Source organism: Rhineura floridana, chromosome 7 (genome assembly GCF_030035675.1).
Source record: "Rhineura floridana isolate rRhiFlo1 chromosome 7, rRhiFlo1.hap2, whole genome shotgun sequence".
NCBI lineage: Eukaryota > Metazoa > Chordata > Lepidosauria > Squamata > Rhineuridae > Rhineura > Rhineura floridana.
The window spans coordinates 131,001,603-131,026,138 of record NC_084486.1 but is presented as its reverse complement, the minus strand read 5'-3'; the positions used below and the strand labels follow the sequence as shown (position 1 = coordinate 131,026,138).

General features: G+C 42.0%; 1 protein-coding gene across 17 annotated transcripts in view; it reads left to right on the top strand.

The window, feature by feature from the left end:
• The window catches only part of ZBBX (zinc finger B-box domain containing), a 67,596-nt gene that overhangs the window by 4,793 nt on the left and 38,267 nt on the right, over window positions 1-24,536 (top strand). For 16 of the 17 annotated variants that reach the window (XM_061637237.1, XM_061637231.1, XM_061637238.1 and 13 more), the window contains 8 exons: window positions 4,352-4,474; window positions 5,049-5,162; window positions 13,419-13,509; window positions 14,238-14,286; window positions 15,086-15,201; window positions 19,169-19,264; window positions 22,815-22,994; window positions 23,506-23,686. In XM_061637237.1, the coding sequence (XP_061493221.1) occupies window positions 4,407-4,474; window positions 5,049-5,162; window positions 13,419-13,509; window positions 14,238-14,286; window positions 15,086-15,201; window positions 19,169-19,264; window positions 22,815-22,994; window positions 23,506-23,686 (895 nt within the window). In that variant the 5' untranslated portion in view covers window positions 4,352-4,406. Of the gene's footprint in view, window positions 1-4,348; window positions 4,475-5,048; window positions 5,163-13,418; window positions 13,510-14,237; window positions 14,287-15,085; window positions 15,202-19,168; window positions 19,265-22,814; window positions 22,995-23,505; window positions 23,687-24,536 lie in introns of all 17 variants that reach the window. The other variant, XM_061637239.1, reaches the window with a different exon arrangement.

Below are 24,536 nucleotides of genomic sequence, written 5' to 3'. Positions count from 1 at the left end.
GATATAAATAAATAAATAAATAAATAAAATCATATATAACCTTTATCTAGTTGGAGTACATTTTACCATGAAACAAGTATTAGGCTTTAGTGCTGTACAGTTATTTTTATTTTACTTATTTAAAACATTTTTAGCCTGCTCATCATTGCAGAACAATTTCACAGCAGGTTACAATTAAAATAACAATTGAAATTGTACAATATGTAGAAAAAAGCAATGACATGTTAAAAACAGATAAATTAGAACCACAGGAAAACATAACTAGAACATAACAAAGGCTTGGTATGACCAACAAGGGCTTTACTGGCATTTAAAATTTAAAGGTGCCAGCGGCTTCAGTGAGGGTGATTAATAAAGCTTAGTTTCAGGAGTCCTGCCCTCCTTGAGCTACTAGCCATGATGGCTGTGTTCTGCCCCCACTGTTGGAGGCAGTATGCCTCTACATTCCAATTCCTGGGAATCACAGGTGGGAAGAGTTCTGCTGCGTGCCAGGTCCTGCTTGTGGCCTTCCCACAGGCATCTGGTTGGCCACTGTGAGAACAAGGTGCTGGACTGTGATGGGCCTTTGGTCTGATCCAGTGGGACTCTTCTTACATTCTTAGGAGAGTGCTTAACAGAATTAGGTTTTGTCAAATGCTAAATGCCCCCAAATTCTAAATCATGTTATGCAGCAAAATCAACAGTTGTATGTCAGTGACAAACTATTTTTTTTGTATATTATATTAATATCTGCGCCTTGTTCCTTGCTGCCACTCCTCTCATGGATGGGTTCCTTCTTGCTCATCTGTTGTGCCCACTGGTCTCTGTGTGTTGTTGTTTAATGCCAGATCGGTACACAATAAGACCACTGTCATCCATGATTTGATTGTGGATGAAGGCGCTGCTTTGGTGTGCATTACCGAGACCTGGGTGCGTGAGGAGGTGGTGTTGATCTGACCCAGCTTTGCCCATCTGGATACTCGGTGCAACACCAGCACAGGCTGCAGGGAAGAGGGGGGGGTGAGGAGTCGCTGTGGTCTACAGAACTTCCATCTCTGTCACCAGGAAACCACTCTGTCTTGGAGCTGGCTGTGAGAGCCTGCACCTGGTGTTGGGCCGAGGAGACAGTAAACTGGGGTTGCTGCTGGTGTATTGTCCACCCTGCTGCCCGGCAGCTTCTCTGACTGATCTGGTGGAGGCCGTCTCGGCTGTGGTGTTGGAGGAGCCCAGAATGATAGTGCTGGATGATTTCAATGTCCATGCAGAGGCTGCCTCCAGTGTTCTGGCTCGGGACTGTATGGCCTCCTTGATGACCATGGGGCTGTCTCAAGTTGTCACTGGCCCAACACATAGGACAGGGCACACCCTTGACTTGGTTTTTGCACCAGATGGAGGAAGGGGTGGTCTGGAGATAGGGTGGGTGGGTGTCACCCCGTTGTCATGGTCAGATCACTTCCTGATGAAGTTTAGACTTATGGCTCCAATCCTTCCCTGCTGGGGTGGTGGACAGATTAAGATGGTCTGCCCCTGGAGCCTAATGGAATCCACTGGATTCCTGAATGCCCTGGGGGAGTTCCCAGTTGATAGAGCAGGTGACCCTGTTGAAGCCATTGTCATGCTGTGGAACAGTGAGGTGCGTTGGACACGGTTGCCCCCGAGTGCCCTCTCCAGCATTGTGGAGCCCGGTTTGCACCTTGGTACACCAGTAAGGGCAACAGGCTAGAGAGCAAGTGGCAAAAGACGTGCTGTGAGGCTGATCGGGCATGAGTAAAACATCATAACCGTGCCTACTGTGTGGCAGTGAGGGCAGCGAAGAAGTCTGACTTCTCTGCCTCCATTGCATCCTCAAGTAGCTGTCCAGTGGAACTTTTCTGTATTGTTAGGGGTCTGTTGACGTCAACTCCAGGAAATGGCGTTTTAGACCCTTCGGAGGCCCACTATGAATTGTTTGCAAAGCACTTTAAGGGTAAAGTTGCTTGCCTCTGTAGCAGTCTTGATGCCCATCCACATCTACTGTAGTCCCCAATGAGGTGTCCAGTGCAACGTCTGCTGCAACTTCTTCAGAATGGTTTCAGTTGCGGCCTGATGACGTAGACAAGGTGTTTGCAATGATGCGGCCAGCAATGTGTCCTCTCGACCCTTGCCCTTCTTGGCTTATTAAAGCTTGCCAAGGGGGTTTGACCGAATGGATCCAGAGTGTGGTCAATGCATCATTGCGGGAGGGAGTGGTTCCAGCTGCCTTGAAAGAAGTGGTGATCCAACCGCTCCTGAAAAAGCCCACCCTGGATCCATTGGTTTGTGACAACTACCGACCGGTTGCAAATACCCCCTTTTTAGGGAAGGTGATTGAGAGGGTTGTGGCGCAGCAGTTGCAAGTACTCTTGGATGAAACAGATTATCTTGACCCATCCCAGTCTGGGGTCAGGCCTGGTTATGGGAATGAATAGGCCTTGGTCGCCCTGATGGATGACCTTTATCAGGAGAAGGACAGGGGGAGTGCGACCCTGTTACTCATACTTGATCTCTCAGTGGCTTTTGATACCATTGACCATGGTATCCTTCTAGGCCAACTTAGTGAGCTGGGTATTGGAGGCACTGTTTTACAGTGGTTCAGATCCTATCTCCAGGGTCGCTCTCAGAGAATAGCATTGGATGACTGTCTTTTGGCCCCCTGTCAGTTGTGCTGTGGGGTGCTGCAGGATACCATTTGTCCCCCATGCTGTTTAACATCTATATGAAACTCTTGGGGGCAGTCATCAGGAGCTTTGGGGCGAGGTGTCAGCAGTATGCTGACAGCACCCAGCTCTATTTCTCCATAAAATCTGAATCGGGAGAGGCCACGCACGCCCTTGACCGCTGCCTGGACTCAGTGATGGGCTGGATGAGGGCCAATAAACTGAGTCTGAATCCTAGCAAGATGGAGGTGCTGTGGGTTGATGGTTCCCGAGTTCGGATAATTGTTCAGTTGCCTGCTTTGGATGGGGTCATACTCCCTCTGAAAGAGCAGGTCTGTAGTCTGGGGGTGCTGCTGGATCCACCTTTGTCTCTAGAGGCCCAGGTGACCTCAGTGGCTAGGAGTGCCTTTTACCAGCTTCAGCTGGTAAGACAGCTGCGGCCGTTTCTGGACCAGGATAGCCTGACCACTGTTGTCCACACACTGGTAATCTCCAGGCTGGGTTACTGTAATGCTCTCTATGTGGAGCTGCCCTTGAGGTTGGTCCGGAAGCTGCAGCTGGTGCAAAATGCGATGGCGAGACTGCTCACTGGGGCAGGGTATCACCAACATGTCACCCTGCTGCTGAAAGAATTGCACTGGCTGCCCATTTGCTACCGGGCCAAGTTCAAGGTTCTAGTTGTGTGTACAAAGCCCTATACAGCTTGGGACCAGGATACTTGAAAGACTGTCTATATCCCTTATATACTCAGTCGATCACTGTGCTCTGCAAGTGAGGGCCTCCTACAGATACCATCTTATCAGGAGGTCCGTTCTGCACAATATAGGAAACGGACCATTAGTGTGGCGGCACCTACCCTGTGAAATTCCCTCCCCTTAAATATTAGGCAGGCGCCATCTGTGTTATCTTTTTGGCGCCTTTTGAAGACTTTTCTCTTTCAACAAGCCTTTTAGGTTGAGACCTATCCCAGTCTGCGTCTGTGTTAGAATTGCTTCATATATTTTTAAATAATGTTTTTAACCCTTTTTAAAAGACGCTGTTTTTAAAGGTTTTTTAAAAATGTTTTTAAAGTTGTTTTAATGTATTTTAAGGTCTGTTTTTACTATGTTTTGATGTGTTTTTGTGCTTTTGTTCGCTGCCCTGGGCTCCTGCTGGGAGGAAGGGCGGGATATAAATCAAATACTAAATAAATAAATAATTTGAGCTAACACAGCCTTTCCCAACTAGTGGGCCACCAGATGTTGTTGGACCACAATTCCCATCTTTCCTGACCGTTGGCAGTGCTGGCTGAGGCTGATGGGAGTTGTGGTCCAACAACATCTGATGGCCCACTAGTTGGGAAAGGCTGATCTAACACATGACATGAGCTTTTAAAAGCCAGGTTTGTCCACTTCATCAGATGCATGAATTTAGGGAGTTCCTTCTGGGTAACATGCACTGGATTAGGCTATGTGGCTGCAATTCCCCTGTATACTTGCTGGTGAGAAAGTACCACTGAATTCATTGGGGTTTACCAATGTAAACACGATTGGAGTTTACCAAGTAAATATGATTAGGATGAGGCTGTATCTTAATTTGCTATAAGGCACTACGTTGTCTGGTGTGCCAAAATGGTTCCTTGCCTTTAAATACTGTTGGAATTGGCAATAGGTTATCATATTGTTTTAATTTAAATCTTTCCCCCCCCCCCGAAGCAGATTTCAAGCCTGAACAATTTGTCCGATTGCTGTAATCTTTTGAGAATTGACAATCATGAACATCAATGACTTTGTGATACTCCCTGGCTCAAAAACTGGAGTCTCTGTAAAACTGAAAGCAAAGTAAGTTCATTTCCTCTAATTGTCTTGTCATGTGCTTTGATAATCTATGGGGCTTTTATGAGTGCCATGAAAGCAAACCATTTATAATCACTAACAGCACAAGCCTCTGCATGCCTACTCAGAAGTAAGCCCCATTGAGATAAATGGGTTTTACTCCCAGGTAAGCATGTATAGAATTGCAGTGTATGGCTATTCACTTAAAATTATTTGCTTGAAGTTCTGTTGTAACAAACGGGACTTGCTTCCATTCAAGGTAAATGAGTTTAGAACTAGAGTGCCAGTAATGTGTTAATGCTTTCTGATGTCTCTTTTCTGTTTCCTTTTTGTCTTGGAAGCTTGATCCAGAAGAAATTCTGGACTGCAATGGTAGAAACAGATTTATTTATTTTTTTAGGAAAGTGTATCATGCTGTTCATTTCTTTGGGCCTAGACTGCAAATTAATAACCTCATTTAAAAAACAGTAAATAAATTAGCCTATTTTTTGTACCATGCTGATAATAAATTACTTCCTATGGAAGGAAGCAAATCTCATTTAGTGCCAAATGTGGTGTTTGAACGTACATCTCTCTTCAGAAGTGTACGAGAGCTGCAGTTGGAGAAGGTTCAGCTGGAACTTGAAAATAAGGAGATGGAGAAGAAACTACAGCAACTGCAATCAAATATGAGCAGAGAAAAACAAGAGAGAGAGTAGGTGAAATTCAGTGGATTGAAATTAAGTGTGATAATTCTAGTGAATCCACCCACCCAGGCAACGTTTGGGAACTTTGTATGGATAAACCATCCAAGGAGGGCTGAGTTATGTTCCTCAAGAGTCCTGTCTCCTTTTATTGTTTAATTTTATATTCTATCTTTCTGCACTTTGCACCCAAAGTGGCTCTCAACAATAAAAGATATATATATGGAAGAAAAACATCACAACGATCATTTTAAAATACATAACAATATCTAACAGCAGCCAGTAAAACCAATGAGTCCCTCGCAAGCAAAAGAAAAAAAAGCAACTCAGCTCAACAGGGCATGGCCGTATCTAGAACGATCTTGATCTTCTGGTGGAAGGCCATCAGAAAAGGGTTTAAATAGATTTCCTTTGAAAGAGAGTTCCAAAGCCTAAGTGCAGCCACTGCAAAGGCTCTTTTTCACCATCTCAACTCTACAGTCTGTCGTACCTTTTGTACCTCAATTTATAAATATTCCTCAATTCCTAGACATAAGTGCCATCCTGCTTTAAAAGGTTCCTTGAGGCCTAGTGGCTTTTACAGATCCTGAAAGACAGCCCACAAAGGCAAACTTATAATGTCCCAAGTCACTAAGTTTGCGAATGAGAGATTCCCTTTCATCTCTGCATCTCGAATTATTCCATGATCAACTATTTCCTCCACCCCACAAACTTTGCAAAAGTCATTGCCTATCCTTCCAACTGTGAACAAATTACTTCAAAGAGCACAGTGTTCTATCTAAAATCTAAACAGACTGATTCGTTTCATCTATCCCCGCAGCTTAAAAATCTGAAACTCTGCTTGAGTTGGACAAAAAGAAAATAACCTCCTACCCACAAGATCTGTTTCTCCCTGTCTTCACCATTCACTCACAAATGTCTACTTAACCTAATTCTTTACTTCCAGGGAAGACAGTGGCAACACAATCTCAGTGTGTTCCAGCACTCCCTTAGCAACTTGATCCATCATCTCATTACCAACAATTCTCACATGGGTTGTAATCCAAGAAAACCTCCTTCAAATCCTTCCTCCTTTCCTGTGAACAACCCCCCCTTTCACCATTCCTTGTCTACTGTGGCAGCCTGTAACTAAGCCCAAGCACTTGAACCACCAGAGGTCACTTTCCTGTTTACCCCTGCCTGAACTTCCTGTTCCTCTGTTGTTTTCCTGTAGCTTCACATCAAGGCCTGTCCTCTTGTACTCTGTAAAGTGCCGCACACCGGCCAACGGCACACTGTGTAAATAAACAATAATCACAATAACCAAGAAAAATAAGAAACAGAAATTGGGTAAAAAAACCCTGCATTTGGAGAATTATCTTGACATGAAATTAGCTAAGTGTGTCACCGTATTTACGATCACACACTTTCTCCTGGTTCCATTAGCCTAACAGTTGGCACCAGGTTTTCATAAATGAGTTCATGGCTATCACTTTCTCCATCTTCTGTTGGATAATAGCTGTAAGATTGTATATTGCCATTGTGTGCCAAACCATTATGCTTTTCCAGTTTTTTAAAACAATAATGATGATGATGACAATAATAATGATAATAATAACTAAATTTATTACCTACCCTTCACCAATAGGTCCCTGTTTAAAATTCAGTGCTAGATACAATTAAAACAGATTGCAATCACAGGAATTGGGTGGGTCCTGAAAACCTACCCCTCAAGTGCCAAAGGTCAGGGTAAAGAGGTGCATAGCTGGTGGTTTTCCCCTGGCTCTTATGTGCACTCCCCAGGGGTGCTGTATGTTTAGTTGGTAGAAATCTTGGCCAGAACTTTCAGTTGCTGCTCATCTGGCCAAGCAGGCACAGCTGATTTTAGACTGAGATGTGGCTTGCCAATTCATCTGTGCAAGGAAGCAGCAATAGAAGCATTGAGGTAACTCTCAACTATGTATCTGGTTATGTCCTGTGCCAGCATGTTGCTTTGTAGAATTGCATCCTTTGTCTTTTGCTGCTGTTGGGATTCTGATGTCAGAATTCAATTTCAAATATCCTCTCACTCTCTGAACTTTCAGGATGCTTCATTAGTTCTGAAAAGGTCATTATCATTTAATAGAACCTCATTCCTCTATGAGTTTTAAGTGCATATGCATGCATTTACAAAAACACAAGGAAGTTGTAATTGTTCTGTATTTGATAGAATCCATTTAGGAAATCAGAATCTTCTGCAGACAAAGCACAACCCGGAATATCTGTTAACTCTTCTCTTCAATTCTGAGAGCCACTCTTATTAACCTCTCTGTATCTGTTTCACTTTTTCAGTAATGTGAATAATAATGCTAACTCAAAAAAGCTTTGTAAGGTTGCAGTCATTAGTGTTCTGCTGTGCTTAACAAGATATATAGTTCTATTTAAGTGTAAAGAGTTGCTAATTGTCTTGAATCATAACCATTAATTTCTGCATCCTTTCTTAGAGCATTTAATGCTGAATTCTAGGGTTGAGAAACACGGTGGTTATGGTCTCATTTTTTTCCTTTTTTTAAAAATAGCGTTTGCTGTTCAGTTTCTAGTTCATAATAATTTGTTTTGCTGTTTGTTTGCAAAGGAGCAAAATCATATCAGAAGTGGAAGTAACTAAAATTTTCTAAATGGGATTTTCCCCTACATGATGACAGTGTTTTGAAAGTTGGAAAATGCTAGGTTTTATAGACCTCTAACCTTCAGCAGTTGCAGCAATGGGTTGGGGTGGGGGAGCAGGACTGTGGCTGAGAGAGAAGGGATGGGGTCACCTAGTACTATAATATCAGAGGCTTGAACCAAGGACTTTTTGATTTATTGTTCAGCTTCATAGCTGCTGTTCTACATCAGCTCTCTCTCAATACATCTCGATGTTTCTATCTGGCACAAACACACAATGGGTGACATCCAGTGATACCCATCCAGTTGCGCAACAGAAATCTACTGGTGCAGTTTGCCTCCTCCTCCAGGCCCCCGCGTGGCCCTCCAAATCTGCTCTGGAGGGTTCTCCAAACCATTGCAGCAGATTGGGGGTGTGTGTGCAGTGGGGGGAGAGAAGAAGCCCTGTAGTTCAAACTGTTGGCCAGTTGTGCTTTGTTGGAACTCACCGAGAGGCACTAACTGATCTAGTGGTCCGTGGAGGTCTGCTAGGGATGTAGGAAAGCAGCGGTTTCCTTTCCGACCTGTATTTGTCACAATCAGTGCTGTTTCTGTTTCGCTGTAGTTTGCTTTCCACCAAATACTACTTCATTTGTCTTGCTGTCTGCTATTTTAGTGTAACTTACATACCTTACACTCATTTCAATGTAAATGAAATGCCGAAACACTGTAAAAAAAAGTAATTACGTATAGTTTGCGGACTTAAAAACAACAAATATCAATCGTAGTCACTTGACTGATTTCCATTCCCGACCACAGACATGCATGCAGACTGCAGCAATTTCCACCTCCTTTTTTGCCTTTATCAGAATTCTCCAACATCCTTAGAGGCAGCAGGCCCACCTCCCTCTCTAGTCCTTCCTTAAGGAGAAAAAAAGCTACCTTGCCCCAATGATTGGTGCTGCTTTCGCAGTGAGGAAAACTCCACCATCCAGCATAGCTGCAATGGGATGAATGCCAATCCCATCATATTAATAGTGGGTGCATACAGTAACACTCTTCACTTTGTTCTTTAGCTCTGTTTAGGCAACCGGTTTCTTTGCATGATGAAATTTATTTATTTAGGAAATTTTCAACATTGCTTTGTATCCAAGGATCTCAGAGTGATGTACTGAAAATAAAATGCTTAGATCAGAATTTCAAAACATTGCTCAAAGCAGAAGTTCCGAATGACCCAAAAGAATATCAAAACAAAATAGAAATAAAATGCAATACCAAAACTGAAAAGAAAAAACTCTCAGATCAATATACAGTATAAAAAACAAATCAAAGACAGTAAAAAGCAGTCTCAGAAACGTTATAACAAGTGGAGGTCAAGTACAATACAAAGAAATAAAAAAAGTGCCAAACAGAACTAAAAACAATGCATAAATAAATAAAATAAATTTCAAAATGGTATACAAAATAAAAGCAGAATATTAATAATCAAATAAAAACCTTTTAAAATAATAATATAACATCAAATCAGTAACACTTATAAAATCTGAACCACTCACTTTGTACAACATAGAGAGCTAACCAGATAACAACTTATACAGTCTCAGAATTGAGGTAAAGATACATCAATGATAAATTCATTCCCTCCCCGCCTCACATCTGGGGTTAATATTGAAGTTAACAGACATGACTAAATTAGGTTCATTAATTTCAAAAGGGTCTACTCTGAATTGGACTTAGTTGAATACAACCCTTGAAGTGGGAACCTGCTATAACTTGTGGGGCAGGGCAGCCCGCATTCCCTTCCAGGCTACATATCCAATGGTGAGTGGAAAGAGGTGAAAAGTGTGTGGGGCAACAGATGATTGATACATATCCAGCCCGTCCTTTCAGAAGGATCCCAGGGCAGCAAACAAAAACACTAAAAGCACTCTAAAACATCTTAACAACAAAACTAAAATGTATTAAAACAAAACAAGTGAATGACTTTACCTTTGTATGGTTGGCTACATTCAAGCCATGGAAAAATTTGCACGTACACAGATACCCAGGAGTGCCAACAGGATTTCCTGGGCCCAGTACACTGTATGTGGATTGGGCCTCGTACATGCCCACCCATCTCCCAGCAGTCTATTGGTTTGACAAGAACTGCTGCTTATATACATATATTTCCAATATGGATAGTTATTTTGAATCCACAGTCATGATTTCGGATGTATTTATTTAACAAAATTTTTAACCTGCCTTTCAGAGTTCCTGCCCTCACATTTTACAACAGTTATAAATAGTTCAAAAACCATAATCATATAACAGATAACTATTAAATTACATTTAAACATTACAATAACAAAAATATAGCAGCAGCAAAAACCATTTCAAACAGGGAAGATAAATAGTTCAAGCACTGTGATCATTAAATGACATTTAAACATTAAAATAATATTAAAAGATAGCAGCAGCTAAACAACCACTTCAAACAGATTTCAAACAGGGAAATAATAAGTCTAAGATCTTAATGAATAAGAACAGTATTCAACAATACCCATATCTTTCTGAAAAAAGAGCAATATCTAAGAGGCAGCACTAGATTTATTCATATAATGAATAAAACTACTTGGAATATGCTTTTCAGTGTTCCTTCACTGTCATTCTACCCCACCTTACAGGGCTGTTGCAAAAATAAAAGTGGGAGAGAGGACCCAGGAAGAAAAGAGAGGTGCAAATGTATCGTGTCATATTCACAGACCATGTGGAGACAGGAAAAACATGCACAATGCCACCCTCCCATTGCTTTAACAGCAACATTCCACAGCTCTGATATTTTACAGCAAAATATCGACAACAAGGTTGCCAACACGCACGTGCGCACATACACACACACACAGAGTAAGTGAAGCTTTGACTGAACCAACTCTCAGCCTAACCTACCTCACAGGGTTGTTGGAATACTCCATATGCTCACACTCTGGAAATATAAAAAAATACATACACGCCGCACAGTCATTTATTGACAAAACCAGTTGACCATTGCAGACCTTTTTTTAAAAAAAAATCACTATTAGTTTCCTGCCAAATAACAGTAGTGACACCTACACGAGACCTGACTAACTGCTTAAAAAATAGGATTTGGGGATGGGTGGGCAGGTGGGGAGAAAGGATTGAGTTAATCTTTCTATGTGGCTCCTCAAAAGTCCCATTGACTTACAGCATAATCCTAAACATGTCTGCTCAAAAGTCTTATTGAATTCAGTGGGGCAATGAGACACTACAAATAAAAAATACACAAAAAGCCAGGAAAACAGGCATTACCTCCAACTTCCATGCTTTGATTGCAATATTACACTCCTAACTTTTTATAACAAACAATTCTTTGACATCCATTCACATTTACTGTGTAGTAGAATCTCCATTAAAAAAAACTCTAGTCGAACTGGTTTTGTTGGTGGGCTCATATTTAGAAGGAGTCTTAGTAAGGAGGGACATGAGTGATGCCACCCCAATTTCATTGATCATGGGTAGAGTGAGGTATAGCCATGGAGAGGTAATGAGCTATTATAGAAGACAAAGGCAAGGCTATCTATGTCTTGTTCCACTCCTCCCATGGATGGGTTCCTGGTTGCTCATCTGCTGTCCTCACTGGCATATGTGTGCTGTTGTTTTACGTTAGATCAATACATAATAAGAACACACTCATCCAGGATTTGATAATGGATGAGGGGGCCAATTTGGTGTGCATTACAGAGACTTAGGTGGGTGAGCTGGGGGAGTTGATCCGACCCAGCTTTGCCCACCTGGATACTCAGTGTAACACCAGCACAGACCACAGGCAACAGGAACGGGGAGAGGGATTGTTGTGGTCTACAGAACTTCCATCTCTGTCACCAGGAAACCACTCTGTCTTGGAACCGGCTGTGAGGGCCTGTACCTGGTGTAAGGCCAAGGACACAGTAAACTAGGGCTGCTGCTGGTGCATCATCCACCCTACTGCCCAGCAATTTCTCTGACCGAGTTGGTGGAGGCTGTCTCAGCTGTGGTATTGGAGGAGACCAGAATGATAGTCCTGGGTGATTTCAGTGGCCATGCTGAGGCTGCCTCTTGTGTTTCAGCTCAGGACTTCATGGCCTTCATGATGACCATGGGGCTGTCTCAAGTTGTTACTGGTCTGACACATAGGATAGGGCGCACCTTCAACTTGGTTTTTGCCCCAGATGGAGGAAGGGGTGTTCTGGAGATAGGGGGGTAGATGTCACCCCATTGTCATGGTCAGATGACTTCCTGGTGAAGTTTAGACTTATCCCTCCAACCCTCTCCTGCAGGAGTGGTGTACAGATTAAGATGGTCCGACCCCGGAGACTAGTGCCTTGGGGGAGTTCCCAGTAGATAGAACAGGTGACCCTGTTGAAGTCCTTGTTATGCTGTGGAGCAAGGAGACACATGAGGCTCTTAACACGGTTGCCTGTGAGTGTCTTATCCAGCACTGTGGAGCCCGGTTTGCACCTTGGTACACCAGTAAACTAAGGGCAATGAAATAGGCTGGATGATGGCTAGAGTATGTTATTGTTTTACTTGTATGCTCTTAAACTGGGTTGCAGTATTTTAAGTGTATGTCTAATTGGTTTTAAAATCTTAATAGTTTAATTCTGTTTTAATGCTGATTTTTATATGTTTATATGTTTTATATGTTTATATGTTCTTAATGATATGTACTTTTATCTGGAAGCCGCCTTGAGTTCCAGTTTGGAAAAAGGACGGGGTATAAATAAAGATGATGATGATGATGATGATGATAATAGAGTGCAAATGATGAAAGGCGTGCTGTGAGGCTGATCAGGCATAAGCAATACATCATAGCAAGTTGGCTCATTTTGCAGAAATTTGGGGGGAGTGAGCTCACATTTCGGTGCCTAGTTTTGATTTTAAAGCAGGAAGAAAGATGCTTTTTTTTTTTTTTTTGAAAGCTAAGAGTCTGGGCTCCCTGATGGCCGTAGGCCCACAAGAAACGTATCCTTTTTACCATCTGCATATACTCCTCCATCTGGTTCAAGGTCACATTCCAGTAACGCAAAAGCGTAGACCAGTCCCAGGGAGGAGGAATGGCCTGGGGAGGGGGTGCCTGGCCAAAGAAGGAGGCATGGCCTGGGGAGCATCTCAAGGGCTGGATAGAGAGGCCTTCCCTAGAATTCCCTGTGCAATATCTAACCCTGAACACTTAGTATTATAAACTGCGTCCCTGCTCTCCTTCATGTGATTTTCATCATGTGAAGAATACTTCAATAGGTCTTTTTTATTAATATTTTTATTCTGTTTAAATCATTTATATATCACTTGTTATTCAAAAATAGAAGGGGTTTGCAACACATTAAGATACAAGTTCATTAAAATTAATTCATAAACAACAATAATAAATGCAGCTGCAGACCATTCTAATGGGTCCCAAAGGCCTCAGATGGTTTTCAACAAGTGCCAGAACCACATTATGGTCAGCTTTTTTCAGACTGCATATACAAAAGGTAAAAATTGTAGGGATTTTTTTCTCTCCTGTTCGTTTCTCTCCCTGCTTTTAAAAGTTTATTTTTGGTTCTGGCACGGATGGGGAGAGGAAAGCAGTAGAATTTCTTTTCTTAATGTAAAAGCATGTAAAAAAGCAGCTTTGGAACTTTTTATAGACGAGCAAATGGATATCGCTGGAAATCGGGCCAAGCTGGACTGGGCATGCAGCCCCAACTGTTGTTGCAGAACAAAGAAAATGTTGGAAAGGTAAGACTGTCAGTAGAATTCTGATAAGGTAAGATTATTGTAACTTGGGGCTGTGTTCAAAATGTAATTAACTCTGAAAAGCCATTAAATGAACCATTTCCTACCCCACATATGTCTTCTACCCCCTTTTAAAAAATGGAGATAGGTGATGCATGCTTCTCCCTCCTAAAAAAAAGTTGCTCTAAGTCAATATTGCAGAAGCAACCTAAAATGGCCTGAAATTTGTAGTAGCATATTGCTTCATTGAATTTCCGGGTTGCAGCTCAGACTAAAGTTATTTTCACCCATGAGAAATTTTTCAGAATTAGTATACCTTCATTCCAAGAGATGCTCCCTTGTTCTTGGATATGTTGTTTTTGTTGTTCATGTTATTTTTCTTTCATTCTTGCCTTCCTGGCCATGTTTTTCTGTTCAGCAGTTGTTGAAATTTCACAATGAAAGAAAAGAGTTTTCATATGCAAGTGAAGCAATGGGGGGAATAATCCTGTTTTTGCAACTATTGATGTGCTTAACAATTTGCTGGACCACATTGTAAATGCTTCAGAACTATCCCTTGCATGATGGAAATATTGTTGAGGGCTTGGATAACCGCATCACTACACGCATGGTAACCTGATGAAAAGAAAATAGTCAATACCACCAAAAAGAAGTTTAAAAAATGATGATAAAAATCAGCCTAAAGTTTTAATCAATCTTAACTGAACTCTTCCTTTTTTTAAAAAAACTAGGTTTCTTCAGGCAAAATAAAACTGAGAGTACTCAAAGAACAAGTTCAAGGTAACAGGATATTAGTTTTTAGCAACAGTCTGTAGAATTTAGCTTTAAGGGTTAACTTGGGACATTGGAATACAGGAACAGTACCTTCCCATCTTGTAAGCCACCCAACCAGCCTACCCACCCAAACAAACGTCCTAACAAATAGCATTAAGTAATATGTGAAAAATCTGTTTATAAATTAAGGTACATAAGAGATATTTATTTTTTTTAGAGGTGTCACTGCCCAAACTATTTTGAAGTCTCATCATAATTATGATGCTGATGTGGTAGGACAGAGCTGCACAACTACCCTTTTGACATCAACATTGCTACAGCTTACTTGGATGGCATGGCACAGGGCCTTGGTGAGGTCAGGGCTGTGTGGATTCACCGGTGGAGCCAATCTGGCGCTCCCACTAGTGCATCCGCACAGCCCCAACCTCAAAGACTTCCAGGTAAGTGGCAGCGATGCAGGTGTTAGAAGGGCAGCTCTGCATTTTTGCCATTCCACACCAACCACTGCTGTTATAATGAGCTACAGTTAAATAATAAAATTGTAGCCTGAGATCTTGTTATCTAAATGTGATTTTTTTTTTTTTAACAGAAATGAGCTCCTGACTCGTTTCATTTTTATCTGATGCTCTAACGGTGTCCCATAAACCTGTGGATTTAATGCTCTGGGTCCACATGTGCATCCTGGTTTGTCCAGATGCTTCCACTTTAACAGTCCTTCTTACAATTGCCCATCAGTACCATGTATTAATCCATGCTCCATACACTTTATGGCTTTTAAAAAAACACACTCTACTACATTTTGCAGCTCCAGAGCCAGCTAAACAGCCACTTGCACGTAAAGTCGCCAGTGATGCAGCTGCTGAGAAGCCGAAAGTTAAGGGAAAGGCATGTGGGCAGTGTGAGACAAAGGCTGCATTGCTGGTAAGTAGGTGGAACGAGGAAAGAATAGTCTTCATCTTACTCTGTGCAGAAAGATGTCTGGGTGTTTGAAGGAAAAGGTGGGAAAAGACTCAACCATGTGCCAGACTTGTTAATTCAGTATGCTTTTGAAAGTCATTAAAATACTGCCCTTGAGAAGGTTTTTTTTAATGCCTACAAAGTCTAGTGAGTGATCCTGTACTGGATTGCTGCACATACTCTGAAACATTGGTGATTGAACAATGATTGCTGTAATTGGAAAACTGGGTCAAAAACAGGAAGTGAGAAACTACCGTGGCAATGATTGCTCTCTGTATTATGCTTACTTTGTGAAAGTGGCCTGTTCATTCCCAGATATACTCTGCCCCCCACTATCACTAGGTGCATTTCAGAGTAGCCCCTTCATAACAAGAAGGTTACAATACCTGACTCAGATTGAGAAATGCTGAGACAATTCCAATATCACCTAATATTTGGAGTGCTGGTGATACCACACCAGAGCCTGCGAGCATAGTAGTCTATGAAAATAGAATGTCCCATACATTTGCCTCCTTCCTTTCCCAACCTATCTCCAGCAGATTATACAGCTGTTGAATGTACAGTGATCATTCACAATTGTTGAACTTGTTTTGCTGCTTACCTAGGATCTTTTCAACAGTGCCATGTTCTTTCAGCACTTTTGCTCAAGTAGCTCAGCACCTCCACAGCACTGTAAGATGTAAATGGCTCCCCAAAACTGTGTGAGTTACCTTCCTTGTGCCCTTATCAGGCGAGCCTTTAAACAGGGGTAAGCACCTGTGAGCCTATGGGCCAGGCGTAGGCCACAGCACCCTTTGGATCCTGCCTGCAGCTTCCCCTCCTCAGCTCCGCTCTCCCCTGTGTGGCAGTCATGCTTACAAAAAAGCTCTCCCCCCTGTTAGGCCGATAACCACAAGGAAGGGATTTCTTAGGGGGGGGTTGGGGAGGGGTTACCCCTCCCCATGCACTGCCACCCCCCCCAAACCCCTCCCCATGCACTGCCACACACACCCAGATTGCTCCTGCATGGCAGTTAGGCTTAAGGGGCAGAGTCCCATTTGTGTATATGAGATTTTTTTAAAATCTAAGCCCAGTTGCCTGAGTTTTGTGAAGGGTTTTTAGCAGGGAGAGAAGGCCAAGAGAAAGAGGGGGGAAGGGGGGATGGCAGGAAGAAAATGGGTGACCTGTCATCAGCCCTGGCCACAGACACTTTTGGCTTTGAGTTTGCTCACTCCTAAGTGATTTCCTCTGAGGAAATGGAGCTTTCGAAATGATTCCTGACCCCGATTTAAAACTAATAAAATTTAATCAGCTAGCTTGGATCTTTGTTATCCTTGCAAGAGAGTGCCTTCTAGCTTCCCATGGACCCGGCTGATACCCAGAGCTTGGAAAAGTTACTTTTTCTGAACTACAACTCCCATCAGCCCCAGCCAGCATGACCACTGGATTGGGCTGATGGGAGTTGTAGTTCAAAAAAAGTAACTTTTCCAAGCTCTGGATACTACACAGCATTTGATGTCATCGTGATCTATGCACCACATGACAGGGTGGTTGGGGCAACGGGGAGATCTTTTAATTCCACATCTGAAGGGCTATGGGGTGTCTCTTGTAAATAAAGCAGTGAAGGTTATGCCTGTACACCGAGGGCATTTGAGTAACACCAGTGTCTTGTAGTTCAGTTAGTGATCTCAGAGCCTTTTGCTGGACAAGGGAAAGCTTCTCTACCTGCTTATAAAAAGGTGACAAGTTCCAGGGATGAGAAGAGCAGGAGACCATGGCAGCAGTATGCGCCTTGCTTTCTTGAGCTAAGTGGCCTTTTAAAAATCTCTGCAGTAAGTGATTAGTTAGCTGCATTCCACAGCCTTGGCTCTCTTATTACTCTAGGGTATTTCCAAAGGGTTTGAAAAACAAACATAGGTTTTTCTTTTAGTGCTGTACTTACGCTAGCTCTGCTCTAAGTCCTGTCCCTATTAGGGATGGGGGAGAATATTCTCTAAATTGGATTTGTTACCAGATTTTGACATAATCCGATAATCCGCATTGTTTTTGGACCGACATTGGTTTCTTGCTGTGGGTGGCAGCTGTCATCGGCATGGTTTAAAAAATAAATCCTCTCCAGATTTTGTCTTATCGTCTTCATAATCAGCTTTCCTCTTAGCTGATGCATTCGTAACTTCTGTCTAGGTGATAACAATTGCCATTAACAATCAAAAGTACTGCAAAACAACAGGAATAGTGAAATGGGGGAACAGTCCTTATTAAGTAGCACAGCAGTTAGCCTGAGGCAAGAAACAGAATTAATGGATGATTAGCTAATTGTTGTTTAAATAGGGGAAAAAGGTGGAACAAATGCCTACAGCATAAGCATTTTCAGTAGCATTTTCGTTACCCTTTACGTTATTTTTCTTGCTGGAAAATCGGTAATTGCAAAAACAATTGGGACCAAAAAAAATGGCGAATCAATACTGAAAGTCAGACTGTTGGAGTTCAAACGGATAGTCCCTATGTACCACTGCTCAGCTGACTGCAAGGGCTGTTTAGAAAAAAAATCTGAAGAAAAGTAAATGGAAATGTTGCAATTAAAAGCATTTCTTTTCCACCTTCCATAAGATACCCGTAGCAGCTAACCAGACATTATAAAGGCATTATAAACTTAGCAATAAACCATATGCATAACATTATTTAAAACTATGGTTGGATTCAGGCTAACAAAGCCCTGATTCGCTGTGCTGGAGGGGGTTTGGATAGGGTGGAAGCATCCCACCACCCAGCCTTGCCTGGCTCCAATGGGCGCCATCAGAGGAGTCCTCTGTCAGCAGGAAAGCCCTGCCAGCGAGGAACAGCCCAATGCACCCGCCCAAATGGTGGGTAGGAGGAAGCTTCCGCTGGTGGCAAGCAGCCGAAATGCCCCAAATGGGTTGTTTAGGGAATGGGGCTGGTCTGGCTGCCACCTTGTGATAGCAGTACCCCAATCTGGGGCTGTTTCCCGTGCCAACCTGGGAACTGATACAATGAGCAGGTATTGTTCCCTGCTCCTTCTGCCTTCCACCCTGGCCAGCAGGGCTACAGCAGCAGCAGTTGGCTATGCCTCTCCGTCAAGCCCTACTGCTGCTGACCAGGAGCTTGGATTGGCCCCTAACTTAGTTTCCCTCGGCTTCTAATCAAATGTATGGGATTTCACTTAGTCATGACTAATTTGTCCCATTGTTTTCAACATGGGACCTGACAGGAGATTCCATAGGAAGGGGGCTGCTACAGAGAAGGCCTTTCTCCTGATTGATGTTAACTTAGATGGCAGAATAATCAGGAAGGCCTCACCAGCTAAGCATAATGCTCAGGCAGCAGGGACAGAGGGACTCCTGCAGGTGTCTTGGCCCCAGGGGTTCTTTTCAAGTAAATCCTGCTCAGAATAGATCCATTTAAATGAAGGAACCAGGGACCTAAGTTAACAATATAGAGCCAGTGTGGCGTAGTGGTTAGAGTGCTGGACTATGACCTGGGAGACCCGGGTTCGAATCCCCACAGAGGCATGAAGCTCACTGGGTGACCTTGGGCCAGTCACTGCCTCTCAGCCTCAGAGGAAGGCAATGGTGAACCCCCTCTGAATACCACTTACCATGAAAACCCTATTCATAGGGTCGCCATAAGTCGGGATCGACTTGAAGGCAGTCCAGTTCATTTTCAAATTGACCATGCCTGTTAACTTCAGTAGGTCTACTCTGAGTAGGACTAGCATTGAATACCACCCAAGGTGTTTAGGGTCTTATGATATCTAGGCATATGCTATAAATGTCCTGGAAAGGCCCTTAAAATAATGTTTTACAATCCTTAAGTCAATGTAGAAATCTTTTAATTTCGTTTAGACATTAAAAAGAATGTCTTATTTCTGGATAGAAACACACAGAATTCTGCTGCTTGTTCACACTTCTGTCTTCATTTTCTTTTTCTCAAGGTGTGCTTAGAATGTGGAGAAGATTACTGTCCTAGCTGCTTTGCCAGACTGCACCAGAAGGGGGCACTTAAGCTCCACAGAACAACTTCTTTGCAGGTACATTTCTTTCAAAAGTTCTGATTCTCTACATCATTGTCATTATTATTACTACAATTCCAGGAGCTCCTTTAATTGTGTTTTGGGATTATATTGGGATTGTTTTCTGTATTTATTTGTACCAAAATTATTTATATTATTATTATTGCAATTCCAGGAGCAACTTTCAATTGCTATATCCTTTTGTCATGCTGGGGTCATTTTCTGCATTTAATTTTGCCAACATTTTTTTTTATAAAGAAACAATTACGAACCAGTAGAAAAACCAGAAGAGAAACTGGGAATGTATGACCAGAATTTGGTTTTTTAAAACACCCAGCTTTATTTAGTTAGCAGGAATGATTATTATTACATGCAGGACCTTAAGAAAGGGCAGACTGATTGAGGTGGCTCTGTTTGTGCAGAATGATTGCAGTTATGAAGGAGCACCCTGGTCAGAGGAGGATTTGGCCACACAGTGGCTCAACAGAGATAATCCTTTTCACAGTAAGAGCAGTAGAAAGATCTTGCACAGTTGGGTTTTCATTACATAGGGGATCCAGGGCTTCATACCCTTTGTAGGGGTTTTCACATCTCTAACCGAACAGTTCCATAGCATAACCTTTCCTGCTGTCCAGGCACTTTTCTTCAGCTGCGTTTACTTTTCAGGTATCTTGTCAGATTGACTGCAAAATTTCTGTGGTGGCACAGACATTTCCTGATGTTTATAGTTGCCTGCATAATTTTTTGATCTTGTCCTTTTTCTTGTCTTTTCCCAACCAGTCAGTGCACAATGTTAATTCCAAAGTGACCTTTGTATAAGCAGGACTGGCGGGCTAGGTTCCCCCATGGGAGTGGGAAAGGGATTTTGCCTTCCAGCCTTGCTTGTGTGGTTCCTGGAGGCATCCGGCTGGCCGTTGTGAGAAGCAGGATGTTGGATGAGATAAACCTTTGGTCTGATCCAGCAGGGCTCTTCTGACAACCTTGATTGCCACAAGCTGCCATGCCATTGTTTCATCAAACATGAGTCAAAGCCTTCCAAGAATGTGGCTTAAGGAGACACTTATGATGCATCATTGAGTCATGAACTCAATAGCAAAGACCATGTGTGTAACTTATGTGTCTGAAAGACAGAGGCGAGAATTTGTCATTGTCTAAACAATAGCAAATCGTATGGGAAATTGGGTTGTCCTTTGGTGAAGAGGAGGGATCTGAAGTAAGGCTCTGTAGGTGACGTTAACAGCATCTCCTAAATTGCATGTCATATGTTCTCCACCTGTGACCAAGGGAATTAGCATTGTTTGGAGATTTAGTATATTCAACACTACAAAACTGAACCAGTTACAAATACATTGCATCTTCATGGTTCCAAAGCAGAAATTATGGGGAATATAATTGTACGAAAGGAGCTAGGTTCCTTCTAAGAAAGAATTTGCAACATGCATGGATTGCAAAAGGGAGGAATGGGAGAAGTTGATGTCCTCAAAGTTGTACAGTGGGGACACGGAGATGGCAGTGTCTCTAAGAGTGAGAAACAAATGTTGAGGGGAGATGGTTGAAAAAATTATAAGCTACAGTATATCCTTTCTGAGGACTGAAAATGAGTTTGAATCCATTGCTGATGTTAAGAGTTGGCAACCTTTTTCCATGGGTCATCCTCTTCTGTTATGTAGCCTTGTTATCCAATTGGGGACTTTAGGATGCAGTTTGTAGCTGATTTTCCCTCCTTTGCCTTACTTCAAAGTGAAGTTGGCCATCTTTGATGCAGTCTGATGTTCCAAATCTTTTCTTTTTTGTAATAACAATTATCTTAATGAGCACGAGGGACACTTGCATGGCGTAGAAGTTACACTTGTAGTTTACTTATCTTTTTTGTTGTTTATTGCCAAGACCAAATACTCAAAGAACAGTTAAGGGTGCACTGTGCATGCAGTAAAGAATGAGAACAGATGGGGAGAGAGAGAGAATCTAAAAGGCAGTGGAGTAAAGAAACGCAGATGCTGAACATAATGGGCAATGCAAAGCAATTAGACTGCCTCTTTGTAACATAAAAGAGTATTCACTAATTCCTGCAGAAGAGAGAGAGAGAGAGAGGCATTTACACAGTGCGTTACTTAGGCTGTTGATTCTGTTGGAGCCTCTGTTTGGAGAACTGCTCTCCAAAGCATGGAAGAGCAATTTCTAGTGGTTCTGGTGCATAATCTGCCACATCGATATGCAATATAGAGTGTTCTTTTTTTAAAAAAAATGTAGTTTCAGCGATGTTACAAGTAGGATGCCCTTAAATATTCTGTAGTATTGTTTTGTCTTTTTTGTAGTAACAAGCCATTTTTGTGGATAGATGTCCCCACGAAAAATGTTTTGTGCAAATGTTTGCTTTTTTTAGTTTGTGTTAATGGATTGAGCAATATGTGATGTTTCTGATTCTCCAGTCACAGTTGGGGAATTGGAATGTGACATAGGCTTGTCTGCATCCTCCTCTCCTAATAAACTCAAGAGCCAGATTTTTTTATTCAGTGAAACCAAAGTTTGCCATTACATCTGAACTGGCAAAGTATGGCTTGGGCTTGCCCTTCAAATTAGGACTGAAATTCACATTTGGAAGCTGGTTTCCAGTCCTGTTCTGAAGAGCAACTGCACAAAAAATAAATAAATTGTTCAGATGTAACAGAACAGAAACTATTACTAACTGATAAACTCTTAGTGTTACTATTTCCATCTTACCTTTATCAAGTGATAACCTAGATGATGTTCTAAAACATTTCAGTGATGTACAAGACAGGGGTTGCCAACCTTTTTGGATCAGTGGGCACATTTCAAATTTTGAGAGAGTGCGGTGGGCACCAGTTACAAAATGGCTGCTATGGGAGGCCTGGCGTAACACAACATGGATGCTGTGGGGGGCCTGGCATAATACAAAATTAGACAGAGGATAGTCATGAAGCTTTCCCCATATTTCCATACTAGAAAAGGCTTAACATGTTGAATTTCTGCCTGCCATACAGCTGTTAAAGGCAGAAGAACCTTGTTTTCCCCTAATGCCAATACTAAACCAACACCTAAGCTGCCATCCTGTACTTGCTAAAGTCCACTAAAAGGAAAGGCAAAACAGTAACTCTTTAGGACCTGAGAAAATCCTATGGTGTGGTGTTCAAACAACTTATCAATCACAGCTCTGACTTCACTCATTAGCTAATAAATAACACTGATAGGTGGGAGAAGCCAGGCTGGCTCATTTCACAAATCACTTAAAAGGGTACCTGCATATTTTGCTTCATAACTGTGTCTAGGAGGGCTACAAACTTTTTTCCTAAATGAAAGCTCAGGGTCTGGGGCTCCTGCCTGAGGGTGCCAATGAAGACTTTCAAGGGTACCACGTTGCTGACCCCTGGTGTAAGACATTTGCCTCTTTGATCAATTATCTAATCCTTTTCCACCTGACTCAGACTCGATTTTGTGTACTGCAATAATAAATCCAGATAGTGTGCCTGTAGTCTCCTTTTGTTTATGCAAAGACCTATATTTGCATGTTCTGTTTTGAATTCAGTATATGCATTCTTTTTGTCTGTAGGCAAAAGCACACATCCCAGTTGGGAAACTGGAGGCTGCTCAGCAGTTCCTGAAAACAATAAATCCCAAGGAATCCAATGGCTGGATAAATAATGGACAGAAGAAGGAAATTAATAATATATTAGCTGATACATTAGACATTCCTTCACCTTTACCAAAAATGCCAGCACATATTTTTGAGGTAATCCAAGAAATTTGCTGTCAGGAGTGTTGTGTGTTTATATGCTATGAAAATTCCTATTTCATAATCACAGCAAAAAGATGGCCTTTTAATTCATATATCATAGATCCAATCAGAGGATAATTTATTAAGGACGTGATTAATTTTCCAGTTATTTCAGTCCCAGGAATTGCTTCTGGAGATCTGAGGATATTAACTGTGTTTCCCTGGATTTAAGTATGCATAACTGCACTGGATTAGGGCCATTGTGGTAAAAATCAGATTTCTTAGTGTGGTCTTCAGTTGCATTAGTGACACTAGCCATTTTGAAGCTGATATACAAGATTTATTCCACACTATTCTGTTCTAAATACATGATCTCCTTAAGATCTCCTTAAGTTAAGGAAGCTTTATACAGTATTTTTCACAAGTGTTTGGTGTAACAGAGGTTTGTGACTGATTGATACACTGGAGATGTATTGGAAATTGATAAATGTTGGTTAATTCAAATTTATTCTTGAAATAAATTCAGGAAGCTTCTACAGAATCTTCTACAGAGGTTAGGTCTGAGAGCCAGAGTGGTGGGTCCTTACTGCGTGGTGCATTTGACGAAGAAATATCTGCAAAGTCCTTTCAGGATGCTCTAAATCAATGGAGAAGTGGAAATTTCTCTCAAAAATCTAAGGAAGAATGTTCTTGTCAGGTTGGGTCAGGTATGGATTAACAGTTGCTATGAAATATTTGGAAAAGAGAGCTGCATCTATTTTGCTTAGTGGCATATTCTAAAGAGTCAGCATGAAAAGAATTAGGTCAGTATTGAAACCCACAAGCAGAATCTGAGTGCAAATAGCCCTCTCCCTTCCTACAGTTTCCAACAACTGGTATTTGGAAGCATACTGCCTTCACCTATGGAAGCAGAGCAATAGTCATCATGGCTAGAAGCCATTGATAGCCCTCTCCTCCATACATTTGTCTAATCCTGTTTTAAAGCCATCCAAGTTGTTGGCCGTCCTGCCTCTTGTGGGAGCAAATTCCACACTGTAACTATGCACTGTGTGCAGAAATACTTTCCTTTGTCTGTTCTGAATCTTCCAACATTCAGCTTCATTGGATGTCCACAAGTTCTAGTGTTATGAGAGAGGGAGAAAAACTTTTCTCCACTTTTTCCTTGCCATGCATAATTTTACACACTTCTATTATGTCACCTCTTGCCCATTTCTCTAAACTAAACCCCAGATGCTGCAAACTTTCCTCATAGGGGAATTGCCATGTCCCTTTGATCATTTTGGTTGCCCTTTCCTGAGCCTTTTCCAGCTCTGCTATATCCTTTTTGAGGTGAAGTGACCAGATTCTCCAAAAAGTGGGGAAATATTTCTATCTGTTCTTTGACATGAGCACAGAGAGCAGTGAAGGCACACCAAGCCTGATTAATGGGGATGGCGGTGGGGTGCTGGGGTTGGTCTATGCAATCTAGATGCAATTTTTATACATTGTGCACATATTGTGTTAATGTGAGCCACATTTTATACCACTGAATATTACAAATTCTGAATTATTGTCTTA